The following is a 23,699-nucleotide window of genomic DNA, read 5'->3' as shown; positions in this document are numbered from 1 at the left end:
TGCAAATATATTTTCGATATTTAAACACTAATTCGGACTTTGGAATACCCAGTTTTCGTGATCTTGTCTTGGTTTTATTAAACTAATTGCAAGTGTTAAAGTACATCAAATCTACTTATTATTTATTATCAGTGCCAGTTAGAGAAATACTCTTTCAGCTCAGGCACTGCTATGAGGAGTATTCAAACATTATTTCATCCAATCCTTTTTGAAATAACCCGATGGCATGCCAAAATTCTTCTTCGTCCTGAATTTAAAAAACCTGCATACTCAGAATTTGAAATTTCGGTTGTGGCGTACCCAGCTTGACGGACCTCTATTTTTTATAGTTCTCCATAAATCTTCATCTTTTAAAATTATTGAGAACAAAATGTTTATCTTTAAAAAAAAGGGGCTATTTTTCTAATTTTTAAAAAAGTGGGGGCCAAGGGGCCCATGCTTAAAAAAGGGGCCAAACGGCAACACTGAATCGCACTAGTTTCCGCTCTGACGGATACCTCGCTTGGGCCGAATAAAAGGGAAATAAATGACGACCACTTTCTTTGAATTGCATATTTTTAATGCTTATTTGTCATATGATTTAGTGTAAAATGTACATCTTTACTAGCGGCATTAAAAATTAATTTCGGTAGTTTTTGAGACATTTTGTACTTTGTTTGACTGCAGTTGGTCGTGAGTCCTTTTTTTTTGTAAGATCTTCATGTTTTTTTTTTTTAGTCAATGTGGTGTATGAGTAATGTTTTTTTTAGATATCGTTGATAGTCAACTTTTGTGATACATATTCGGACCATTAGATCTGCAACGGTCAGTCGAAAATTTACATATGAAATTATGAACTTTGTAGACATTTTAAGGTTAAGGCCACATTGATACATATACACACGCAATAATAATTTCATTCCATACAACAATTACAAAGAAGTTATGTTTAGGTTCGATGATTAATGCAGAACAGAAAATGGCCTGAAAGCTTCAATCTTTACAATCCGAATGATAGAACTCAAAAAGTAAAACACCAACAGACTTTTTTAAAATATTACTTTTTGTTTATTCATTGTTGTTTTGTTTTTTTGTAAATTACAAATAAAAATTTTCCATTTTCTCTATTTAATCTTGCACTCGTGCCTACACGTTAATGTTTTTTTTTTTTTTTGTTTATTAATCTATCGATTTTAATAATAATTGTATCCTTCAATTAGTAAAATTTTAATTTAAAGTTAGTCAAATAGATTTTATTTTTTTTTAAATTGTTTTTGTTTTTATTCATTAAATTTTTGGTATTACATATTTTTGTTTTTTTATTTTTTTGTTCACTTGTCAAAGTACAAAAATGTTTTAATTTTTTTCTTATTTATTCTTTTTAAATTTTAATAAATTGTATCCATGTGGTGTAAATGGTTTTTTTTTCTTTTTTTAATTTGATGATTAAATTTAGTATATTTTAAAATTGTGTTGTTTTTTTTTTGTTTTAATAGTTCATTCGGTAAAATATTAAAAAAAAATGTTATCAAAAGAAATGTAAAAAAAAACAAAAATTATTTCATGTAAAAATTAAAAGCATTTTTTTCATACATGGAATGAGCAACAAATTTGAAAAACAGTTTTATTTTTTTGTTTGTGTTTGTTTTTGGAAAATATATATATTTTTTTCTTCTTTTTTCTTATTTTTTTTAGGAAGCAATTTATTGTAAATAAAACTATTCTTTCGCTATGAAAAAAAAAAAATAAATCACAAAGTAAAAATAAATCTTCTTTAATGAAAATTCTTGTTTTTGTTTTGTTTTCCTTTCTTTCGCTTAATGTATATAAAAATATTATTTTTTTTTTCGTGTTACATAATTGCAATTGGTTATTTTGTTTTATTTCAGTTTTTTTTTGTTTATAATGTAAAGCATAAAAATAAAAACATTATACAATTTTTTTTTGATTATACATTTTTTTGTGTATAATCGAAGCTTTGGATATTAAACTTAAAATTTATAATAAAATTGGTTAAGAAAAACATAATAATAAAAAAAATTAAATTTTTTGTTTTGTGTATAATGTGAAATTTATGTACAAATATTTTGTTAAATAAATATTAAAACAAAAAAAAAAAGTTAAGGAAATTAGAAAGAAACAAATTAAATTCGTCGTTCTGTAGAATTTTTTTTTCAATTTTTTATTATTATTTCAACGCTGCTCTTCTTTTTAGTTAAAAAGTTTGTTTTATTATTTTTTTATTGAAATTCTACACGCCTATAGCTAACTAGGATAATCTCTGTAATGATGAATTCGACGACAACCACTCTTGTTTTGATGGTGTGTTGGTATTTTTATTTATTATTTTTTATTTTAATTATTTGCCTACGCTACGTGCTGGAGAGATAAAAAGAGAGGAGAGAACCTTTGAATTTGTGGTTCGCGCATCATAAAAATATTTTAGAAAACAATAAAATGCATACTTTTCCTTGACATTGTAGAAAGCAGCTTGTTTGACTCTAGTAGATGATGTAAAATCACGAAAGTATAGCGACACTCCGTCGCGGACCACCCTGACTGATGTTATCCATAGAAGACCACTTTTTGATGCCATTTTTAAGGGCCTCGGCGGTAACTTTATCTTGCATTACTCGCGACATTGCTTCAAGCTTTTGTGCGCGTTCTTTGGACAGTGGCTCTGTGGGGAATGACAAATCATTGGCTTCGGCCAATGTTCGCAGATCAAAGTAATACTTAGCGTACACCGATGACGGCACATTTATATTGAATTGCAGCAGTTCCAAAAACTGTCGTTCCAATTCATTCATGTCTTCGACGGTAATGTCTTTTAAAATTTGGCAGTAGTCTACATTCCAGACAGCTTGATCGTCCCACACTTTGCTCGCAAGCAAAATCGCTCCCAACACCATTCGTTTCCAATTACATGGCCCCAAATCTAGTTCGGCATAAGTTAGTAATCGTTCCAGATAGACTAGGGTAATGATAGCACATTCCGCAGTTAGTTGAGCTGCATTGAAGAGCGTCCGGACAAACTTGTAGATTTGTCTGTGCTCGGGATTGTGGATATCATAGTCTTCGGGCACTGTGTCGTGGGTTAGGGGATGAAGTTTCTCGTCAAATATGTCCAGTCGTCGGTATGATTCACGGTTTTTAATGTGGAAGTAAATGGCTAGGGATACACACTTAACGGTGTTCTTGAGATTTGGCTGCGAAACTGTGCTGTCGTCCAAGTATATTGTGGAACATGATGAACTCTTCTTTAGACCACCTCCTCCGATGCTGCCCTGTTGTTGGGCGATTTGATGCTGCGAGCGTTTTCGAGTTATTCCCCCATTTTCGACCTTGGAACGTTCCAAGAACATTGTAGCTGCCGATGGATCGACGGATGGGTCTAAATCTCCTTCGAGAGCTTCACGCTCTGAGATGTGCTGCAGATTGTTTGTGTATTGTTCATTTTCTGGCTGGCGTTCTTCGTACACCGGAGGAACTTCTTTGATTTTACGCTCGGGCTGTGGACTGGAGTAGGCACAGCAAGAGTTTTTATTACCCATCTTGTGTTGTGTCTTTGTTATTGTTTGTTGGTTAATGTGTGTGATTGCTGTGCTGATGTGTGGATCGTATCTCAGTCTCTTTTGTGTGTGTCTTTTTGCTTTTCTTTTTTGTTTCTTATTCCACGTAAAGATTCGTAAATATTTTAGATTTAGATTTTTCCAAAGGATTGACTAGTAAAAAGTAATTGGTAGAAAGAACAAAAAAAATATATATATTTATGCTTAAAGTTGTGTGGGTGTTGTTAATGTGAATGAGTTTTGCTAAAAGATATTTTTTGTTTTCTTCTATAAATGGCTTTGTGTAACAAATAGAATTTCGGCGGTGATAGTTTCTAGCATAAATGATAGAAAATATAATTGTTTATCTAAAGTGTTTTTGTTGTTGTTGTTTATATTTTTATGATCTCGTACGATTTGTTGGCTTATTTGGCACTTCTTCGACATGGCCGTTTGAGGAATTGCTATTAATTAGCTTTGGGTATTTATATTATTTATTTCATTTCTGCTTGCATTTGGGTTGTGTTGCGCTTCTGAGTGTAATTTGAGAAAACAAGCGTGTTTATTTTAACTGCTGTTTCTATATTAGATCTGAAAGAGAAGAACATTTTTTATGTTTAAATTTTTTTCCATTCAGTACTTCGCTATCGCTTAAAATTAAATTTAGAGTTACTATAAACTTTGTAAGTAGGCCAAAATAATAAATGGTGATTTGTGAAGGTGTCATTTTCTTTGATTTGATATTTCATAATACTATCGGCCGACAGTTTAGTCGGTCTCTTAATCAATATGAAAATTGGTTATTTCATATGTCCCTAACTACAAAAAAATAAACACAAAAACATTTACGAACTTACGGCTCCTTTTAGAACAACAAGTTAATAATGAGTCTCTACAAGTGCATTCTAATGTTCTAATGAACCATCCCCCCTGCATCACAATTTTTTGTTAATGGTCAGCTGAATGGTGATAACAGCTGCTGATCAAAAACAAACTCTCAAAAGAATTTCAGAGGAGTGTTAGGGCGTTTTGAGAAGGATCCGGTTGATTTTTTGTGCCAATTTGTACCTAACTATGGTATGGACGAAACTTGGATCTACCAATATACGCCAAAATGGAGCAACAGTCCAAAAAGAGCAAGGGTAAAGCCAATCGTTTCTGCGGGAGAGATTTTTGGGATGCATATGCATAAGGGATTCAGCCGGTCGATTAATTTGAGAAGAGTAGAACAAGTACAAACAAAAATTCATGAGGGGAGGCTTGGTTTAAAGAAGAAAAAAAAAAAACTGCACCTATTAAAAAAAAATTTTGGCTATAGGAAAACTTCGGCATTTGAGGTATGATGCACCATCCCCTCTATTCTCTGGATTTATCATCATCAGAACTTAATCTGGAATGTAAAAAAAGCTATCTCAGAAGCGATTTAGGTCCAATGAAGAAGTGGTAAGGACCGTAAATGAATACATATTTTGAAAGCCTTTCAGACTCTTACTCTTGAGTTGGATAAACGCCGGACCAAGTTTGTCTTAGTCCAAAAAATTATGTAGAAAAATAAAACCATTTTTTAACTAAGAATCTATATCGATCATTGCTAGGTCGAGAATTTTTTACCTTGTCCTCGTATGTTTTATATTGTTTTTTAATTTTAATGACTAGTTTTTGTATCGACTTTTAAACTATGAGCTCTTGTGGAATGTAATAAACTAATTCACATGCATATTTTGAAAACCTCGTACCAACATTTATGGGTAATGAAAATGACATAATAAATAAGCAATCTCAATAACCTTAAAATTTTGTTTTCGTCCGTGAAAGGGATTTTTGTAAGTTTTTTTGTTTTTAATTTGCTATAACTTGGTAAAAAAAAACTAACTCTTACCAAAAGTAGATATAACGTGTTTAACTTTGCGGTAGAGCTGTTAATTTTATGGAAGCACAAGGATGGCTGGTGGCTTCCTGAATTCAGGGCTGATGACCGTGAATATTTTATGGGATTTATGAAAACCGATTGTATAGCTATTCCCATCAGATGCAAACATCTTATATCATTAACACCCAGTTAAATCGTGCCTTTTTAAACAGTACACTAACTTGGTCAATTCTCAAAGCATATACCTGCCTCGTTCTTAGAAAAAATTAATCCCAATTGACAATTCAACGAGATAAACAAAAGTTGATAAATATTCATAGAAAAAAAAACACTCGAAATAATATCATCCAATTAGAAAATTAGAATTATGGGGATGGCTATTGATTGACCTGAAGAATAAAATTAAGTAAAACAAGGTACCGATACCTACCACAGGTTTAATTTAATATTCAACCATCGACCTTCACTAGTGTGTTGTAATTGATTTGTAACAGAAACGAACAAAACAAAAAAAATAATAGAAAAAAAACCACAGAATTTGATTTGCAAATTGAACTGCGAATCTGTATCAATTTCACCATCAACTGAACAACAATCGCATTGCCCAATTTTTATACAAACACTTTTTTAGAAATTCAAATGAAATTGTCTGTCGTCTTCTGATTTAACATGCACATCACATTGCTTTTGGGATTGGGAATTGTCATAAGACTTTTTTTTTCTCTTGACAAAAAATAATTTAATACTTTGCAATTTGACTGTGAGACAAAAAGAAGAAAAAATTAAGAACCACAATGAACTTAATTTAGAGAAAAAAATAATAAAGATTCCAATTCACACACAAACCGAAAGAAAAGTAAACAGCTGATTAATCGAATTTTAGAACAAATAATTACTTTACTTTAATAATAAGTTGGAGATAATTAGAGTCAACAACACTTAAAACCGAAACCGAAGAACCGACTCGACTGTTTGGAAGCTGGAATAACAGATATGATATATAATTATTAATACCCCTCAGCCCTATGTACTTGTACACAACAAAGCCAACCACGCGTTGTAATCTCTTGCTGCTGCTGTTATAGTTCGGTAGAACAAGAGGCTACCCGAACCACTATCGAACTCTTTTGGCATGAATCTAAATCCAATTCACTCCAGTGTGCTCTTGTAATGAAGACAAAAAATAAAAAAATAGAATATTCGTTCTAATTTGTGGTACTTAACAAAAAACTAAATATAACAAAATGCACGACTGGTGTTGCACGTACTTGCTCTCAGATAAAAATAGATCTTCTTTTAAAGCTCTTTATGAGCAAATATTGGGGAAAATTATAATTTGCTTTTATTAAAGCATAATTCTGAAAATGTAAAAAAAGAATATAAAATCTGTTTTTATAATTAATTAAACATCGTTTTAAATCATTTTTTATACAAAACCAAGTAAGCCATTTGATTTCTTGTATAAAAAGGAATTTTTAGAAAAAAAAATTGAAAATCGTTAAAGCCGTTATTTTTAAATATTTTTTCCATAGGTGTCTGAACATTTTTCAAAAAAAAAAGTTGGAAAGCCATTTTTAAAAAAGTATTTTTCAACACATAAAAACGAAATTTTAATAAAATTCATCAATCAATTTTCAAAAAAAAATTTTGAAATATTTTTTAAAAATCCAAAAATGTGTTTTTTGAAATTTTGTGTAATTTGTATTTGTATTGTATACAAATTACACAAAATTTCAAAAAATACATTTTTGGATTTTTAAAAAATATAAAAATTGTATTATATACAAATTACACAAAATTTCAAAAAAAACATTTTTGGATTTTTAAAAAATATTTAAAAACTTTTTTTCAAAATTGATTGATGAATTTTATTAAAATTTCGTTTTTATGTGTTGAAAAATACTTTTTTAAAAATGTTTTATGTTGGCTTTTATATGTAAAACCACACAAAAAAAATTTAATCAAAATCGTTAGAACCGTTTCCGTTCTATGACAGGCAGCGTTGTGTCGGTAAAAAACTAACATCAGTGAGTTTTTTACATGTAAGTAAAAAACTCTCATTTCGAATGTCAAATCGTATAGGAAATGTCTTCCAAATGAGATAATTTGCGAAATTATCTCATTTAGGCCCTTATTGTGAGTGTCGTTTGTCTGTCGAAAGAAGACTTTTGTCGAAAAAACGAAATTTTTCATTTTATCGTTCGATCTTTTTCGTTAACAATTTTTATAAGTTCAGAGATCACAATAGGAAACATTTTTGTGGAAAGAGATACACTATACCAAAACAGATATTTATCGATATATTTATATTTATCGAAGTTGAACGACACTCGCAGTAAGGGCCTTAGGCTCTAGAGAAAACAGGCCATTAATGACTTTGGAAATATTTTTTAAGTAATTATAACCGTTTATTAGAAATCTATGCCGCAAAAGGAAGTGTTCTATCTTATACAGCTCACGAAATTATTGGGCCAAATCTTTGTCTTGAGTGAAATGTCGAAAAAAAAATAAGAAAGAATAAATTAAATATTTTGGAAAATGCACAGATGCTTGTATATTTTTTGAAACCATTAGTTCGACAAGCAAAATCAAATAAAATACATTTTTTCACATAATTCACATAGTACATAATTGTAAAAAGCAGTCACAGTCACCACAAAATTATTGGGCCAAAAGTCCAAAATCGATTTTGGGCACTGTAATTTCAGTCTGACTTTTGTTTTAGTATTTTATTGAATAACTCTTTTATATTATAGCGGTTTTAGTCTTCTCATATAATTTAAAACAGGATTATCCTTATATTACAATATTCAGTGTATGTATTTGTAACAATAACTGTAAATTTCTGAATGTTAAACCTAAATGTAAGCCATAATTAAACCACAAAACTTATTTCATCAAAAAAAATGTAAAAACAAGTTTTTTGCACGAAATCGCCCAACAGTGATCAGGTACCAGGGGCGGATCCAGGATTTTTTTCTGGGGGGGGGGCACAAGGGACGGATTGGCAAAAAAAAACAGCAATAACAGTTAGAAATAAAGTGAAGTACCATACGACTGACTAACAAGCAGAAAATTTTAACGACCCACAGTGGTCTAAAACCTGGCCAAAAATATTAAGGCACATTTCCCACATCAAATAGGTACCAAATGACCAAAAAGTTATTCGGAAGGAAAAATTTTCATTTTCTTGTTACAGTAAAAGCCACTTAAGTGCTAACCCTCTTACTCCTGGATTAGCCGGAAGAAAAAAAATATAAAAAAACAGAAAATGCACGTACAATTCTGTGCTATATTAAAGTTAGTAATCTATTCTTTATTTAATTTTTTGACTTAAGTTGTTTCACCAAATAGTTTTTGAGAAATTAAGTTTTAAAGATGAAATTTTGAAAAAAAAAATGTTTACGTTTTTTAATTGATTTTGTATAAAATTTTGCAATATTATGGACATAATTATACCATTAGTTAATGACCTAGTAGTTTTTAGTCAAATACTAAAGACTTCATTCTAATAAATATTAAAGTTCCTAAGAATAACAAAAAAAACTGAATCATACTTTTTTGCCGGGAAACCCAGTTTTGTTTTTTTTTTTATTTGCATTAACCTTTTGTAACCCAAGGTCGTAAATTTAAAAATTAATAAGTCAATCGATTGGCCTTTATCTTTAATAAAACACGTATTTTTTTAAAAATTCAATAAAGTCATTATTTACTTAGTTATTTCGATATTTTGGGAGTAAAAAAAAAGTTTAAATAATTTATTTTTATATAAAAATGCAAAAATTCAAGTAAAAAACTATATAATATTAATTTTTAGGCACTTTCCTAAAATCCAAAAATAAAACCCCGTTTGGTTTACTAACAAAAACTATTTTTTTTTCTGAATTTCGTAGTTTTTACACAAATTTGCTTATTTTCAAAAAAAAAAACCCAACTTTCAACATTAACTGTCAATTAAAAACTATTGGTTAGAAAAAACTATTTATTAGAAATTTGAAGTACTATTTCGATAAAGCAATACTTAAAGATTATAATATTAGAAGCTTCAAAAGAAAAAAAAATAGTTTGTAGAGCTTTTATGCAATCTTTTTCGGTTTGTTACAGAAATGTCACATGGGGCTACAAGGGGTTAAATTGTTTTATACCTCAAGAATGTTGTGTTCAAATTGTAGGTCTCTTGGAGCCAAATTGACCAAGTTATGAGTATTTTAATACTTCCCTTAGGAACGTTTTAGTCTTTTAGTCCAGAGTTCAAAACTTTAAATCGTTATCCCCACAACTAATGTTTTCAACGCCGGTGTACCTCATAACTTCAAAACTACTGCACCGATTCTTTTGAAATTTGGAACACTATTTTTTTTACATATTTTTAGAGGTATCCCTGGAGAAATTTTCTCAATAAAATAATATTTATAAAAATCTATAAGTAAGGGTCGCTTTTGAGGAGTTTTTTTTTCAAGGGGTCTTTATTTTCAGGGTGCAAACTTGGGCAAACTTCTGAAATGCAAGTTTGTTCTACATATCCAGCAGTTCTATAATATATACTTTATGCAATTTTGTGACGTGTTCCGCTATTTTAAAAACACTAATGTTAAAAAAAAAACAACGAAAAAAGTGCAAATTTTTTAACCACTCTGTATGAAATAGAGTTGCATATACAATTATTTTTTATATCATTCAATGTCATTCGATGTCCATTAGGGTGGGTCAAAAAAATCGAAATTTTTTTTTTTTGATTTGGTACTCTGAAAAATCGATTGCTAGACCCCTCTAGAATATACACACCAAATATGAGCTCTTTATATTAATGGGAAGGTCCTCCGCTTTGCAATTTTCCATTTTTACATCAAGCTTCTACTAAAAAAAAATAATTTTTTTATTAATTGACTTTTTAGCAAATTTCTTTTCATATTCTTGTAGGAAATTGAACGCTCTACAAAAAAGGCCTTATAAACTTTTTTCGTTTATCTAACCGTTGAATAGATATTTGAGGTCCAAAAATCGAGAAAATCTTTAGAAATTCGTTTTTTGTTCTTAATTTTGTAACAAATTGAAAAATTATAATGATCAAACGCGCAAGACATATTCTTGTTGGAAATTGATTGCTCCACAAAAAAGGTCTTAATAACTTTTTTCATTAATCTAACCATTCTAAAGATATTCGAGGTCAAAGTTAAAAAAAAATATAAAAACATTTTATATTTTTAAAAAATTTCTAATTCACTGAAACTTCATTATTTTCAAATTAGCAAGATATATTCTTGTAGGGGCTTAAACGTTCTACAAAAAATTCCTTGGAATGAAATTGATTGCTTTAACCGTTTAGAAGATATTCGTATCCAAACCAATGCTCACTGATTTCAATAGTTTTCTTATGACCCGTATGCATTGCGATTTGGATACGAATATCTTCTAAACGGTTAAAGCAATCAATTTCATTCCAAGGAATTTTTTGTAGAACGTTTAAGCCCCTACAAGAATATATCTTGCTAATTTGAAAATAATGAAGTTTCAGTGAATTAGAAATTTTTTAAAAATATAAAATGTTTTTATATTTTTTTTTAACTTTGACCTCGAATATCTTTAGAATGGTTAGATTAATGAAAAAAGTTATTAAGACCTTTTTTGTGGAACAATCAATTTCCAACAAGAATATGTCTTGCGCGTTTGATCATTATAATTTTTCAATTTGTTACAAAATTAAGAACAAAAAACGAATTTCTAAAGATTTTCTCGATTTTTGGACCTCAAATATCTATTCAACGGTTAGATAAACGAAAAAAGTTTATAAGACCTTTTTTGTAGAGCGTTCAATTTCCTACAAGAATATGAAAAGAAATTTGCTAAAAAGTCAATTAATAAAAAAATTATTTTTTTTTAGTAGAAGCTTGATGTAAAAATGGAAAATTGCAAAGCGGAGGACCTTCCCATTAATATAAAGAGCTCATATTTGGTGTGTATATTCTAGAGGGGTCTAGCAATCGATTTTTCGGAGTACCAAATCAAAAAAAAAAATTTCGATTTTTTTGACCCACCCTAATGTCCATATCAAAATTTTTCACCAAAATCACTTTGAAAATTCACTTTTTTTTAAATCGAAAAAAAAAAATTCGTGTGTACCCAACAAATAGCCGTTTATTTATTTGTGAGGTGGAGCTTTTCATGGGAAAGGGATGCAACAATCAACAAAATTCGCATTTTCAGCCAGAAATAGACAAGAGTTTCACTCAAGTTCTTTCTGTTATTATTCATATATTTTTAAAACTCTTATAGTTTGATTTCCTTTAAGTATGAACTTTAAGTTCTGGGGGGGGCACGTGCCCCCGTGCCCCCCCCCCTGGATCCGCCTATGTCAGGTACCGTTAGTTTTGGTAAAAAAAAAAATCAAATTCTCCTCTAGAGAATCACCAAAGACCATTAGTTTAGTAAGTTCGATGTACTTATAGACGGACAGACAGACAGAATTGCGGGACCTACTTTTTTGGCATTCTCCATCATCAGCCGTGTTTTATTGGTATACTCAGTATTTTACTGAGTAAACATTTTATGCTGTAAACAACAACAAACGATTACTTTTATTTATTATTAATAAATTCCTTTTTAGTTGAAGGGTTAAAAATGTATAACTTTCGCAAAAAAAATTCCTCTGTAAAGCAACGAATAAAAAACTTTTGTTTATCCTTAGCAATCATTTGTTGTTATATACCGTGCAAAATTTTACTGAGCTTAGTAATGAGTTACCAAAAAAACACGGCTATCGTAATGTCATATAAAATTCTATGGAGTTTGGTATTAACAACATAAGTCCAAAATCGTCGTTTTGAGGTACATGCATTTTAAAGTTAGAAAAATTCCTCCAAATCTAGTTTTAGTGTCCGACCGAAGCTTCGGATTCGGTCTTCGGCTTTGGTCGAATTCGGCCAAAAAAACAACATTCGGCCAAACCTTCGGCTTCGGCTATTTTAGGCCGAAGTTTTGGCCGAAGCCGAAGAATCTTTTTATTATATCGAGCATCGTACTAGGCACCGGAAAAAATTTAAATTTTTAAAATTTTTGAATACCGAAGAAAAGATTTCAATTTTTTCTTCGTCAGGTATTCAAAAATTTCAAAACACATGTGTGCCATCATAGTAGCCGCCGAACAAAATTTCAATTTTTGAATTTTGGAGGAGAATTCTTGATTTTTTTCAACCTTAGGCTTCGGCCGAGGATTTTCTTTCAGCCTAATAATTCGGCTTAGGCTTCGGCTGAAAATCGACCTTCGGTCGGACACTACTAGTTTTATTTAATACAAATAGGTACATACCTATATTGGGATGCAATTTTTTTTTTAAATAATAATATTTAAACAAATAAGGTAAACATTTTTAGTTTTTAAGCATATTTATATGTTTTTGGTGATATACAGCTATGGACAAAGAACTTTTGATTTTTCTTACAAAAATTGGATTTATTTGGGACCTTTTAACTTATATGTTATAATTTTTATATCAGGGCATGCATTAGCTTATGGGGATTCATAAAATTAATAATTATAAATTATTTCGTTTCAATTCAATTTTTAAAAATTATAATTTGTAGAGAATACCCTTTTTTCTTGTGGACAAAGAAATAGCACACATTCCGAAAATCATAAAAATAATCCTTTCTAAGAAAAAATTCTTACAATTTCTAATAAATTCAATACTACTAAATTAGTAACTTGTTAGTAGACCACAGTTTTTCAAAGTTCCTTCGCACCTATTTGGTAAACTTTCAACTCACGTCTGGTATCTACTTTGTGGAGTACGGTACCACGCTTCTTTGATTCTGGCCCAAAGATCGTTTGAATTTTCGAATTTTCTTTCCCCAAGCTTAACCTTGACATCAATTTATAAATTTTCTATGGGGTTAAGATCGTGAATTTGAGATGACTAGGTGCAAACATCGATTTTTTCGTCCGAAAACCTATCTTGTACTATTTTTGATGCATGTTTGGGCCATTATCATGTATGAATATCTTATTACCTGGCGATAAATATGGTTCTTTGGTATTCTAATGTAATATTAAGACAAAAGAATTTATCAATTCTGCCGAGGCCATCAAATCCTATCCTCCTAGTTTCATCGTCTTGAGATAATACTTTGGCTTGTCCTTTCAACATTTAGTGTGATGGACAAATGTTTTGTCATCGGTTCCAATGGGGTTAACCTTAATTTCATCACTTCAAAAGACTCTCATTCAAAACTGCATGTATATTTATTCAGATGTTTTTTAGCTAATGTTAGGTGATCTTTCATGTGTCTTTTTATATCATTTGATTTTTCTTGCTTACCTGTCTATACAACTCAGCATCATTAAGTATCCTTCTTAAAAGTCTGCTTGATACTTTTTACGACGAATTCTATATTTACTTCGGGCAAAATCGTGCGAGATGACTTAAAAGGCCCACATTTGCCTTTCTTTGTGATCGCTCTATCCACTCATATCGAAGTTTTGCGGGGAAGAAGTTAACGCAATTTAATTTCAGAGTTTAAATTTCTATTTGCTCTTTCTAAATAAATGGCTTTATCCACCATTTATTCGAAAAATTTAGAGTTTAAGCTAATTGAGAAGGATTTTTCCCTTGACTATGAAGTTCGAAAGTAATTCTCAATTTTTTCGCAGTTTAATATTTTTTTCTGCCTATTTTTTTTCAAAAATACTTGTTAATTAAATAGTAGCAATAAAATAAATGCATTTTCGTCTACAACTTTTGAACGCGGAATAAAAATTTAACGGTTAAACCAATGTGTGCTATTTCTGTGTCCACTAGCAAAAGAGACAGAAAAAACATTATATTGCTAGTGCAAATGAATATAGAAAATAACGGTACTTTTAAGATATTTTTGTCTCCGTTACTTTATTTCGACAATATACCAAAAGAAAAAAATTTATAAAAAGCATTCCTAATATCTAAAATTCGATTCGCATGATTTTTCTCAATAGTGTGCTATTTATCTGTCCATGGCTGTATGTTGTTTTGACCAAACTATTTTTCGTTCCAGAATAAGATTATTTCTAGTTGTGTCCTTAGTGCCATTATTGGAATTCGTTTTTTTTTTTAATAATTTAAATTTTCCGGACTTACCGCGATTTACTTTTGTTTTTTTTACGAATCCTAAACTTACCCTATATTGCAAGTAAAAAAAAAAAAAAAAACAAAAAACAAATGCACTGGGACACGAAAAGAAGAGACATCGTGCCGTCTTTGTGACATGAGAAGAGAAAAAAAGAAATGTTTCAACCATTTTTTGAGGAGGGAATGGGAATTGCAATGAATTTCCTTTTATTGAGAGTTGCATGAATAATTAAAGAGGAGTGAGGAGGAGCAACAGAAAGTTCAAATTTAAAAAAAAATCGAGGTCACATCAAGCAGAGAACTAACCACTACGTCAGTCAACCCACGACCACGATTCACCCATTCATCAATCGAATTAAATCTTAATTTAGTGCCACAACTTTTGGGTGGTGCTGGTACCTAACCTATCTGTGGTCGATGATGAGGATGATGGGCAAGAACACTTCAGTTCATTGACACAGGTGCAGTAGGAAAGGAATACATTCATCACCCACCCAACTAGAAATATTTCATTAAAAAAAAAAAACAAATCCAATTGAAAGATTCTTCTTCCCTTCTTATCAGAACTCTTAAAAAACTATTTTTGCATATTGGAAATGGGATCTTTTTTGTCTCTGTCATTGATGTTACAGACTATTTTTTATTTATGTTTGTTTAAATAATTTAAATACTCTCGATTTTTACACAAATACAAAATAAAGAAAATATTTTTGTGTGTTTTCACAATCACTCACCGACAACGACGACGAATGTTTCATGTTTAATGATTTTTTTTATTTCTCTATGGAACTTTATATTTTTTTCTTTTTTTTTACTTTTCGTTGGACGTAATCGAAATTATTTTGATGAATTGTGTTTGTTTGTTTGCAGAGACATTTGATTGCTATTTTTTCGGTAAGTTTATTATTTAAACTTTATATTGTAATAAAGTGAATTTAATTGGAAATTTATGTGTGTGAAAAAAGTTTAAATGAAGATTCTTTTTTTTGCGAAAAAAAATTATATTACACCGAAGCTGCATGCACAACAAAGCAGTTGACAGCCATTTTTTGAGTGTGATTTTGGTTTGTAGTGTACACTAGTGTGGTGGAAAATTTTTAAATGTGGGGAGATGAATTTTTTGAGTGTTGAGAAATTTTTTATTTTGGGTGGAAACGGAATGCAGGGAAGAGAGAAGATTTATATATAAGGCCGAGTGTGAATTGGGTTAAAAATATTAGGACGAGGATAAATTTTCTTCCGCTGCGATAATAACAAAAGCGCCACTGACATCACACCGCGCCGTGTTCTTCCGATTACGTCAATAGGTTTCATCGGGATATGCAGCAGCTGGACTGGATACTGAAAGATGCCTGACTAACAAATTTGCTTCTATAAAGCTTTACAGGTGGTAATGTAGCTCCTGTAAAGCTTTTTAGAAGGGATATTGTTTATTGGGTGGTGTATCTGGTGTAAACGTTAGCGTTCTGTATTATTCTTTCAAGGATGATTTTAAAGAAGCCACATGACAGGGAGACGCCTTGTTTAAAACCTTTTTTGACAGCACAGTGCATTCTCCAACGTCATCCTGCACAGGTGGACGCGCTTGGCAAAGATGCCAAAACATGAATTAGCTCTCCATATACAGCTTGTCTCTGTAGATTTTAGCTGCGTTCCTTTGGGGGCATTTATCTACTGCTTAGTACTGCGTTTTTTTTATGATGACAATGATCTATTATGACGACTTTTCACGAATCGATTTTAGCCGCACGATATGTCGGTCGATTTGGATTTTTCTATGGGGACTGTCACTTTACTCAAATGCGGCTTACGTTCACACGAGTCGAAAAGCTTAGCCGCATGGCAAAAATCGACTCGTGAAAAGTCGGCATTAATTATAAAGAAAATCATTACAAAATAAAAAGTTCTGGATCAATATGGAAGCAGATTGTATATTCATCTCTTTTTCTCTCATATTTGTTTATTATCCAATTCATGCTGCATCTCTTATTTTTCTCCCCACCAACGTACAAAAGCCATCTATTTATCAAAATAGGAACTAATTTTGGGTTCAATGAAAATGATCCCGATAAAAAGCAGCATTGTATATATGTGCCCTTAATTATGAAAGTGGACTAAGTCACTCCTAAAAATGGCCTCAAATCTAGCCTTAAAATAATTATAATTTAAGAGGTAAAGTTTATTTGAAAGCGAAATTGCAGTAAATAAACTTCTTTATTTCTCCTCTAGTGATTTCATTAAAGAAATATAATTAAATCTTTATAAGAAAATTATTATGTAAGTTTTTCTTTAAACAATGTAAAAAGTGACTTAGTCCACTTTCATAATCATGGGCACATATATTCTTATAGTACTCTCATGAAGTAGAATTTTCTATTTTGCGTCGCTAGTTTATTTTATGTTTGAACCTTATGCAGAAAATTGAAGTGCAGATCTACCAAAAGATGTCGCTAAAGTATTTTCATGGATTGATAGTACTATAGAAATATATATACAATGAAGCAGGATCACATATTGCTTTTTTTAAAGCCTATTACGCTGCTGATGCGAAACGAAATTTTCTATACAAAATTTCGTTAACGAAATCTTGAACGAAATAAAATTATTTGCTTTGTTTTTGCTTTAAAACTTATTTTCTGATGTTTTTTATTGAATTTTTTTAATTTTAGTTTTATTATTCTTACTCTGCTATAATACCCGATGGTATTTTTTTGTCAACATGTTCGCTGTTGACTTTTTGGAGACTTCAAAATTTTCGTTTCGCTTCAGCAGCGTACTAAGCTTTACGTGTAAAATTGATCCTAATCCAGATCCACATGAATAATAAAACACGACTTAAGTTGCTTTTGGCTAAAGTTTAAAAAAAAAATAATAATAAAATAGCTTTTGAATAAGAATTCTAAAAATGGTATCGTCTAAATTATCCCAGTCCTCTCCTCAACCCAGATCAGATTTAAGAGTATCTGGGTGACTCTGGAAGGGATGATATCTTTTCCTTCGACAGGTCCCTAATATTGTTCAATACGATTTATATCTGGTGCTCCTCGTAGACCCAAGTAGGAGTACTCGGAAAAGATAAAGTTTGGTCTAGCATTATTTTGAATCCTCATAACGAACAACAATTCGAAGGAAACCGCATAAACCTCCAGATTTTTGTTGATGTAGATTCTATAGTTATACTTAACCGATTCTTTCACGATGTATAACTCGGTTTTTCCTTGTCCAATGAGGGCCCTATCTTGGTAGAACCTTCGGTGTTATATCATTAAGTTTTCACCTCTGTGGTACGAAGAAAAGTTGACTCATTTAATTTTGGAAGTCAAGGACTATGTCTAGTTCCTCTAATTAGTAAATTTGATAGTACCTTCTACCTTTAAAAAGTTACAAAATTTAGTTTATAAATCTCACTGTGTTTTTAATCACAGTTTTTTTCTCAATTAATCTGATATATTTTCGTAAGTTTTTGAACTTAACGAGTTATGGCGGATGAAGCTGTACCAGATGATAAAACTGATTCACAGGAGTCGTTAACACTTGAAGGACTGGAATGTCTTAAGGTAAGCAAAATTTAATTATAATTTTTAATTGAAATGCAGCTTTTGATATTTTTCGTAAGCTTGTTGACAATTGGTCTTTCGATGTATTCCACTTCACGGACGTTGTCAATAATAAACCTATCAAATATTTAACTCGCCATCTCTTTGATCATTATGGATTGATTCAAAAATTTTCAATTGATCCTGTTATTTTGGAAAATTTTTTAAATGCGATTGAAACTGGATACAATTGTTTCGAAAACCCATATCATAACAACATGCATGCTGCTGATGTCACTCAAACCATAAATTCGATGCTTCAAGAAACTGGCCTCATCACCTGGTTGACAGATTTAGAAATATTTGCTTGTTTATTGGCTGCAATTATACATGACTACGATCACACTGGCACAACCAATGGTTTTCACATTGCCACCAAATCAAATAGAGCTCTAATTTACAATGATCGTTCAGTACAAGAAAACCATCATTTAAGTGCTTCATTTTTCATTCTTCAAAAGGATAGTTGCAATATTTTGTCAAAACTATCTCGTGATGAGTATCGTCAGTTAAGAGGTTTAGTTATTGACTTCATTTTCAAATCCAGAAAGACATAAGAAACCGAATCGGCTCGAATGAACTAAAAATTGAGAAACCTAAGGCATTAGCTTTCATTTTACATGCTTGTGATATATCGAATCCTACTAAAGATTGGAACCTAAGTTCTCAGTGGGCAGCTTTGATAATGGAAGAATTCTTTAAACAGGGTGATCGTGAGAGAGAGCTTAATATACCGATTAGTCCTCTATGTGATAGATACGATACACTAATTCCAGAATCACAAATTAATTTTATTGATTTTATTGTGGAACCAACGTTTAAGATTTGTGGAGATATGTTGGATTATATTTTGGAACAGAATACTCAAAAAACTAATGAAGAAGAAGAAAAGAAAGATCATGCTGGTATTCAAAAACCTTGGGATAAATGCATATCTGAGAATAAGAAAAAGTGGCAGGAGAAAACAATGAAAGGTAAACTTACAACGGAAAACGAGCTTGTCTTTATAATACACTCTAAACTAGGCTCTCTAAGAAAATACCTACAACATTTTGAAGGGAATATTTAACACAACAGACCTAAACATAATCTTTCTTTTTGTTAAAAATAAGGAATCTGATCTTTAAATGTTTAACTACCATTGCAAATAAAATAAAATTAATTTATTTTTTTTCTCACCTATCACTCTCTTAATATAAAATTGCTCCACATTCTTGAATGCATACAAATAAGTGTGATAATTTGATCATTACACTTCTTGGACTGGTAATTTCAGCAAAATAAAACAATAAAACTTCAAAAGTCTCTACTGTGCCGAAACTAACTGATATTTATCATTTTGGAGAACTTAGCCATGTGGGTCAGAACCAATTGTCCCCTAAAATTACCTACCCAAATGTTACCTTACTTTTAATGACATTTAACAAATCAAAGCCTCTTAAATTCAGAACTTAATTTAAGGATTACTACCTTTTGTTAGCCTACTTTGTAATTTTCATTAATTCTTCAAACCCAGCCTATAGCTGTCACTTTTGACGTTGACATATTTAATTTGAAATCTAACCGTTTTATCGATATTTGTGGCGGGTTACGAGACATAACTTATTAAGTCTGTTCACTGACGCGGTGCTGGACTGTTCTAGGCAGAAAAGTACAGCTTTTTGCTGTTCATTGAGATTTTTTCTGTGCTGAACTGTTCTAGTTTCCTGTTCATTGACAAAACTAGAACAGTTTAGAACAGGATTTTCTGTTCTTTGTTTTGAGTCAGATCAGGTTAGAACAGACTCGTGAGAAATGTCAAAAGCAAAGCTGTCATTTTTTTCTATTTGTTTTGATTTAATTGTGCGAATATTTCTCGGGTGCTCGTGGTTTTTCTAACTAAAAACAATTTTTAATTATATTTTCCGCAGTAAAAACTCAAAAAATAGATAAAACTAACGAGAACCGATAAGCAAAAAATTCATATAATTTACAATTTGTTTTTTTTTTATTATTTTGACAACTGACGTTTAAATGACTGTTCTAACTTGATCTGACGTTTCTCACGAAACTGTGCTGTCCTGTCCTGTTCTGATCTAGAAAAATCCTCGCTGAACAGACTTATTGAATATGATCGTTAAATTCAAATTAGTAAAACTAGATTATTAGCCCTGTTCATTTGGGAGGGGCAAAGTACTACTAGTAGTTTACTAGCGATTTTCAATGGAACGCACTTTCAGCGAATTCAATACAAATCGTATGAAGAGGAGTAGATGATAGTACTAGATTAACCAAAACATCTACTCTACAGAGAGACTATCTCTTTTAAAGAGAGCCACCAAGAGTACCATTTTCTTCGATTAGTGCATGTAAACTAACTATTTTTATTGAATGTGACGTAGTTAGCAAACCACTTCACAGTGAGCCTGAACAAGTTTAAGGTTGACCTAAAATGACGACAAAAACTAAAAATGAGGCTTAGTTCCTGAGGGCCTCAGCAATAATAATTCGTTTTTACCAAAATCGGATTAGCTTTCTTTTTCGAGATACCCCCCGTAAACGATTTTTTTTCGAAAAAAATTCATATCAACGCAAGGCTCGAGTACTATAACTTAGGTGCCGAGAATTGAAAACGGTTTTTTGTAGAGGTATTCAATACATTAATTTTTTGTTATGGGACGGAGGGCCTATGCCCCCCCTTTTAGGAGGGAGGGGCAATTTTATAAAAAACTACTAAAAAAAATATTAAAAAACAACGGCAACACTTACAGTTATCAGTGATACCTTTTTTAAAAGCTAGAATTGTACACTTGATTTGAGTTTTTAAATCAAGATATTTTAATCAGTAGTTTTCGAAAAAGTAATAATTTCAACATTTGTGAAAAATAAGTATGAAAAAAATACATTGAATACTATTTTTGTCAAGACTATGGATTTCAATACGGGATAAAACGATAAAATAAATTACCTCAATAAATTCCTTATCAAATACTGAAAACCACATCTTTCTATGCCTTACAGTTTTTGAGAAAATTGAAAAATAGGAAAACCTACTTTCTTTATCAGATTTTTATTTCCTTGGCTATTTGGCTTAACCGTTATTAAAAATCAAAAATTAAAAAGTATTGTGCTTAATCTACTTCGACTACATGATTGGGTTTTATTTCCATTTAAAATTGGATCTTAAAAATAAAATTTCTTGTACCAGTGTGGTACCAGAACGCTCATTAGTGAGCCCGATAAAGAAAGTAGTTTTCCTAAATTTCAATTTTCTCAAAAACTAGAAGCATAGAAAGATGTGGTTTTCAGTATTTGATAAGGAATTCATTGAGGTAATTTTTTTTATCTATTTATCCCGTATTGAAATAATTAGTCTTGACAAAAATAGTATTCAATGTATTTTTTCATACTTATTTTTCACAAATGTTGACTTTGAAATCGATTATTTCGAAAACTACTGATTAAAATATCTTGATTTAAAAACTAAAATTAAGTGTACAATTTAAGCTTTTGAAAAAGGTATCACTGATAACTGTAAGTGTTGCCGTTGTTTTTTAATAATTTTTTTAGTAGTTTTTTATAAATTTGCCCCTCCCTCCTAAAAGGGGGGGCATAGACCCTCCCTTCCATAACAAAAAATGAATGTATGGTATACCTCTACAAAAAATCGTTTTCAATTCTCGGAGCCTAAGTTATCGTACTCGAGCCTTGCATTGATATGAATTTTTTTCGAAAAAAAATCTTTTACGGGGGGTATCTCGAAAAAGGAAGCTAATCCGATTTTGGTAAAAACGGATTATTATTGTTGAGGCCTTAAGAACAAAGCCTCATTTTTAATTTTTGTCGTCATTTTAGGTCAACCTTAAACTTGTTCAGACTCACTGTGACTTGTACTCTGTGTGTCAATTTACTTGCAGATTTTTTTTAACTGTGAAATTACATGGTATTTTAAAGCATTAGAATTGGAAGGCGAAAAGTGTGATGTTTCATGTTTGTATTAACAAGTTTAAGTGTATTGCACCTTGATTGGCGAAATTTGTCAAAGGATAAGAATAAGAAGTGCCCTACTAACAATTTTGCTTCTATAATGCTTTACAGAAGCAACAATTGCATCTGTAAAGCTTTATAGAACCAAAATTGTTTGTCGGGTGTTTCACTTTTTATAAAGTTTTAATTTACTTTAGACAAGCTGGTACATAGAGAGAAAATAAAGCAGGAATAGTTGGACTTCTGATATGTGCCCTTAATTATGAAAGTCACTCCCAAAAATGGCATCAAATCTAGCCTAAAAATTATTATTATTTAAGGGGTAAAGTTTATTTGAAAGCAAAATCGCAATAAATAAACTTCTTTATTGCTCCTCTAGTGATTTCATAAAAGAAATATAATTAAATCTTTATAAGAAAATTATTATGTAAGTTTTTCTTCAAACAATGCAAAAAGTGACTTAGTCCACTTTCATAATCATGGGCACATTATAATTTACAAATTAACATTATTTATGGTATATTTAACTATTGTATGATTAAATATTACTATACCAGAAGTAAATTTATCCTGGGTGTTATTATTTTCTCCGTGCATATTCATTGTTTTTACTTCTTCTATATTACTATGTACTTTTTTCACAGTTCGAGGATTATCGCTTATTGAAAAACAAAGGCCAAGTTTGTAAAATTTAAGAAGACCTAATATCAATGCATTATAAAAAAAAATATTGCTTTTAATCGATATTTTATACATACACTCCTGCTCAAATTTAACGCACATCATATTTATTTTACAGAAAATTCCTACTATTACTTTGTCTCACAGTATCGTGGTTATTTTCTCAAATAAGACAGGAGTGATCTTAAATTGAACGTATGGAGTAAAATGTTTGTGGGGAAGATTTGGAGAGATATGCTGAAGTCTATCTGTCAACCCGCTAACCTTTTAGAAATGAGTCATAAATTTTCATGAAGTAAACTCTGCTTTACAACACCTACGGAGTTAGTGAGCTCTCCTAGACCTACTTTAAATACCCAAAAATACTTGACTGATATCCTCGAACACCATGCGGTTCCAATCACCCCTAGATTTGGTCCACAGTTCAGTCTGATGCACGATAATGCATGCTAGAGTGGTTTGAAAATATCTTCAAGATTAAAATATGCCACCCTTGAATTGACCACACAGATATTCGGATTTGAATTCAATAGAACATGTCTAGAAAATGTTGAAAAAAGTGCATTTGCGGCCGAAATCCACCTCCAAGCATTCTTGATCCACAGAAAATTGGAGTGAAAGAAAAGTTACAATAAAACCTTCAAATGTTAATTCGTGGAATGAATAGATGACTCCAAGTTGTCATAAGCGCTAGAGGAGACAATGCCAAGTATTGAATAAAATTATTGGAAAGAACTGTCACGTGCTTCCATTTTAAAAAATTTTTTTTCTTAAAAAACAAAAATTATTTTAATATCAGTTTTCAGACCTTAAATTGCTAAATTTGGTTCATCTTTTTTTTGGTTGATAGTACTGTTGCAGTTTAGCATTTTTCTGACTTGCTTAATAATAACCAAACACAAAAAAATACAACAAATAATTTAAAAGCCATTTTAAATAAGATGTAGGGGTATGA

The 23,699-nt window shown here is 30.9% G+C and overlaps 3 protein-coding genes across 5 annotated transcripts; 2 read left to right on the top strand and 1 right to left on the bottom strand.

Annotated features, from left to right (window-relative positions):
• Positions 1-1,495: 1,495 nt before the first annotated feature.
• On the bottom strand, positions 1,496-15,556 carry LOC129913361 (cyclin-Y). 3 transcript variants are annotated; one of them, XR_008772040.1, is made up of 3 exons: positions 15,236-15,556; positions 2,445-4,121; positions 1,496-2,386 (listed from the first exon to the last, which is right to left on the bottom strand). XR_008772040.1 is itself a non-coding variant. In XM_055991989.1 (2 exons), exon 2 carries the CDS (start codon positions 3,531-3,533, stop codon positions 2,499-2,501), a length of 1,035 nt encoding a protein of 344 aa, XP_055847964.1. In that variant the 5' UTR covers positions 3,534-4,121; positions 15,236-15,555; the 3' UTR covers positions 1,496-2,498. The 3 variants fall into 3 exon arrangements, 1 of the variants encoding a protein (XP_055847964.1); XR_008772041.1 differs by having other exon boundaries at positions 2,342-2,358; XM_055991989.1 differs by having other exon boundaries at positions 1,496-4,121; positions 15,236-15,555.
• A 2,388-nt stretch (positions 15,557-17,944) lies between these two features.
• Positions 17,945-18,654, top strand: LOC129906934 (dual specificity calcium/calmodulin-dependent 3',5'-cyclic nucleotide phosphodiesterase 1-like). The gene is made up of 2 exons (XM_055982929.1): positions 17,945-18,058; positions 18,118-18,654. Exons 1-2 carry the CDS (start codon positions 17,981-17,983, stop codon positions 18,652-18,654), a joined length of 615 nt encoding a protein of 204 aa, XP_055838904.1. The 5' UTR covers positions 17,945-17,980.
• Positions 18,634-22,815, top strand: LOC129913384 (dual specificity calcium/calmodulin-dependent 3',5'-cyclic nucleotide phosphodiesterase 1B-like). The gene is made up of 2 exons (XM_055992014.1): positions 18,634-19,071; positions 22,708-22,815. The coding sequence occupies exons 1-2, from the start codon at positions 18,783-18,785 to the stop codon at positions 22,749-22,751; spliced, it is 333 nt and encodes a 110-aa protein (XP_055847989.1). The 5' UTR covers positions 18,634-18,782; the 3' UTR covers positions 22,752-22,815.
• The last annotated feature ends 884 nt before the right edge of the window (positions 22,816-23,699 follow it).

The sequence above is a fragment of the Episyrphus balteatus genome, chromosome 1 (assembly GCF_945859705.1).
Source record: "Episyrphus balteatus chromosome 1, idEpiBalt1.1, whole genome shotgun sequence".
NCBI classification, from domain to species: domain Eukaryota; kingdom Metazoa; phylum Arthropoda; class Insecta; order Diptera; family Syrphidae; genus Episyrphus; species Episyrphus balteatus.
The sequence above is the reverse complement of the archived record's forward strand: the minus strand, read 5'-3'. Positions and strand labels throughout refer to the sequence as shown.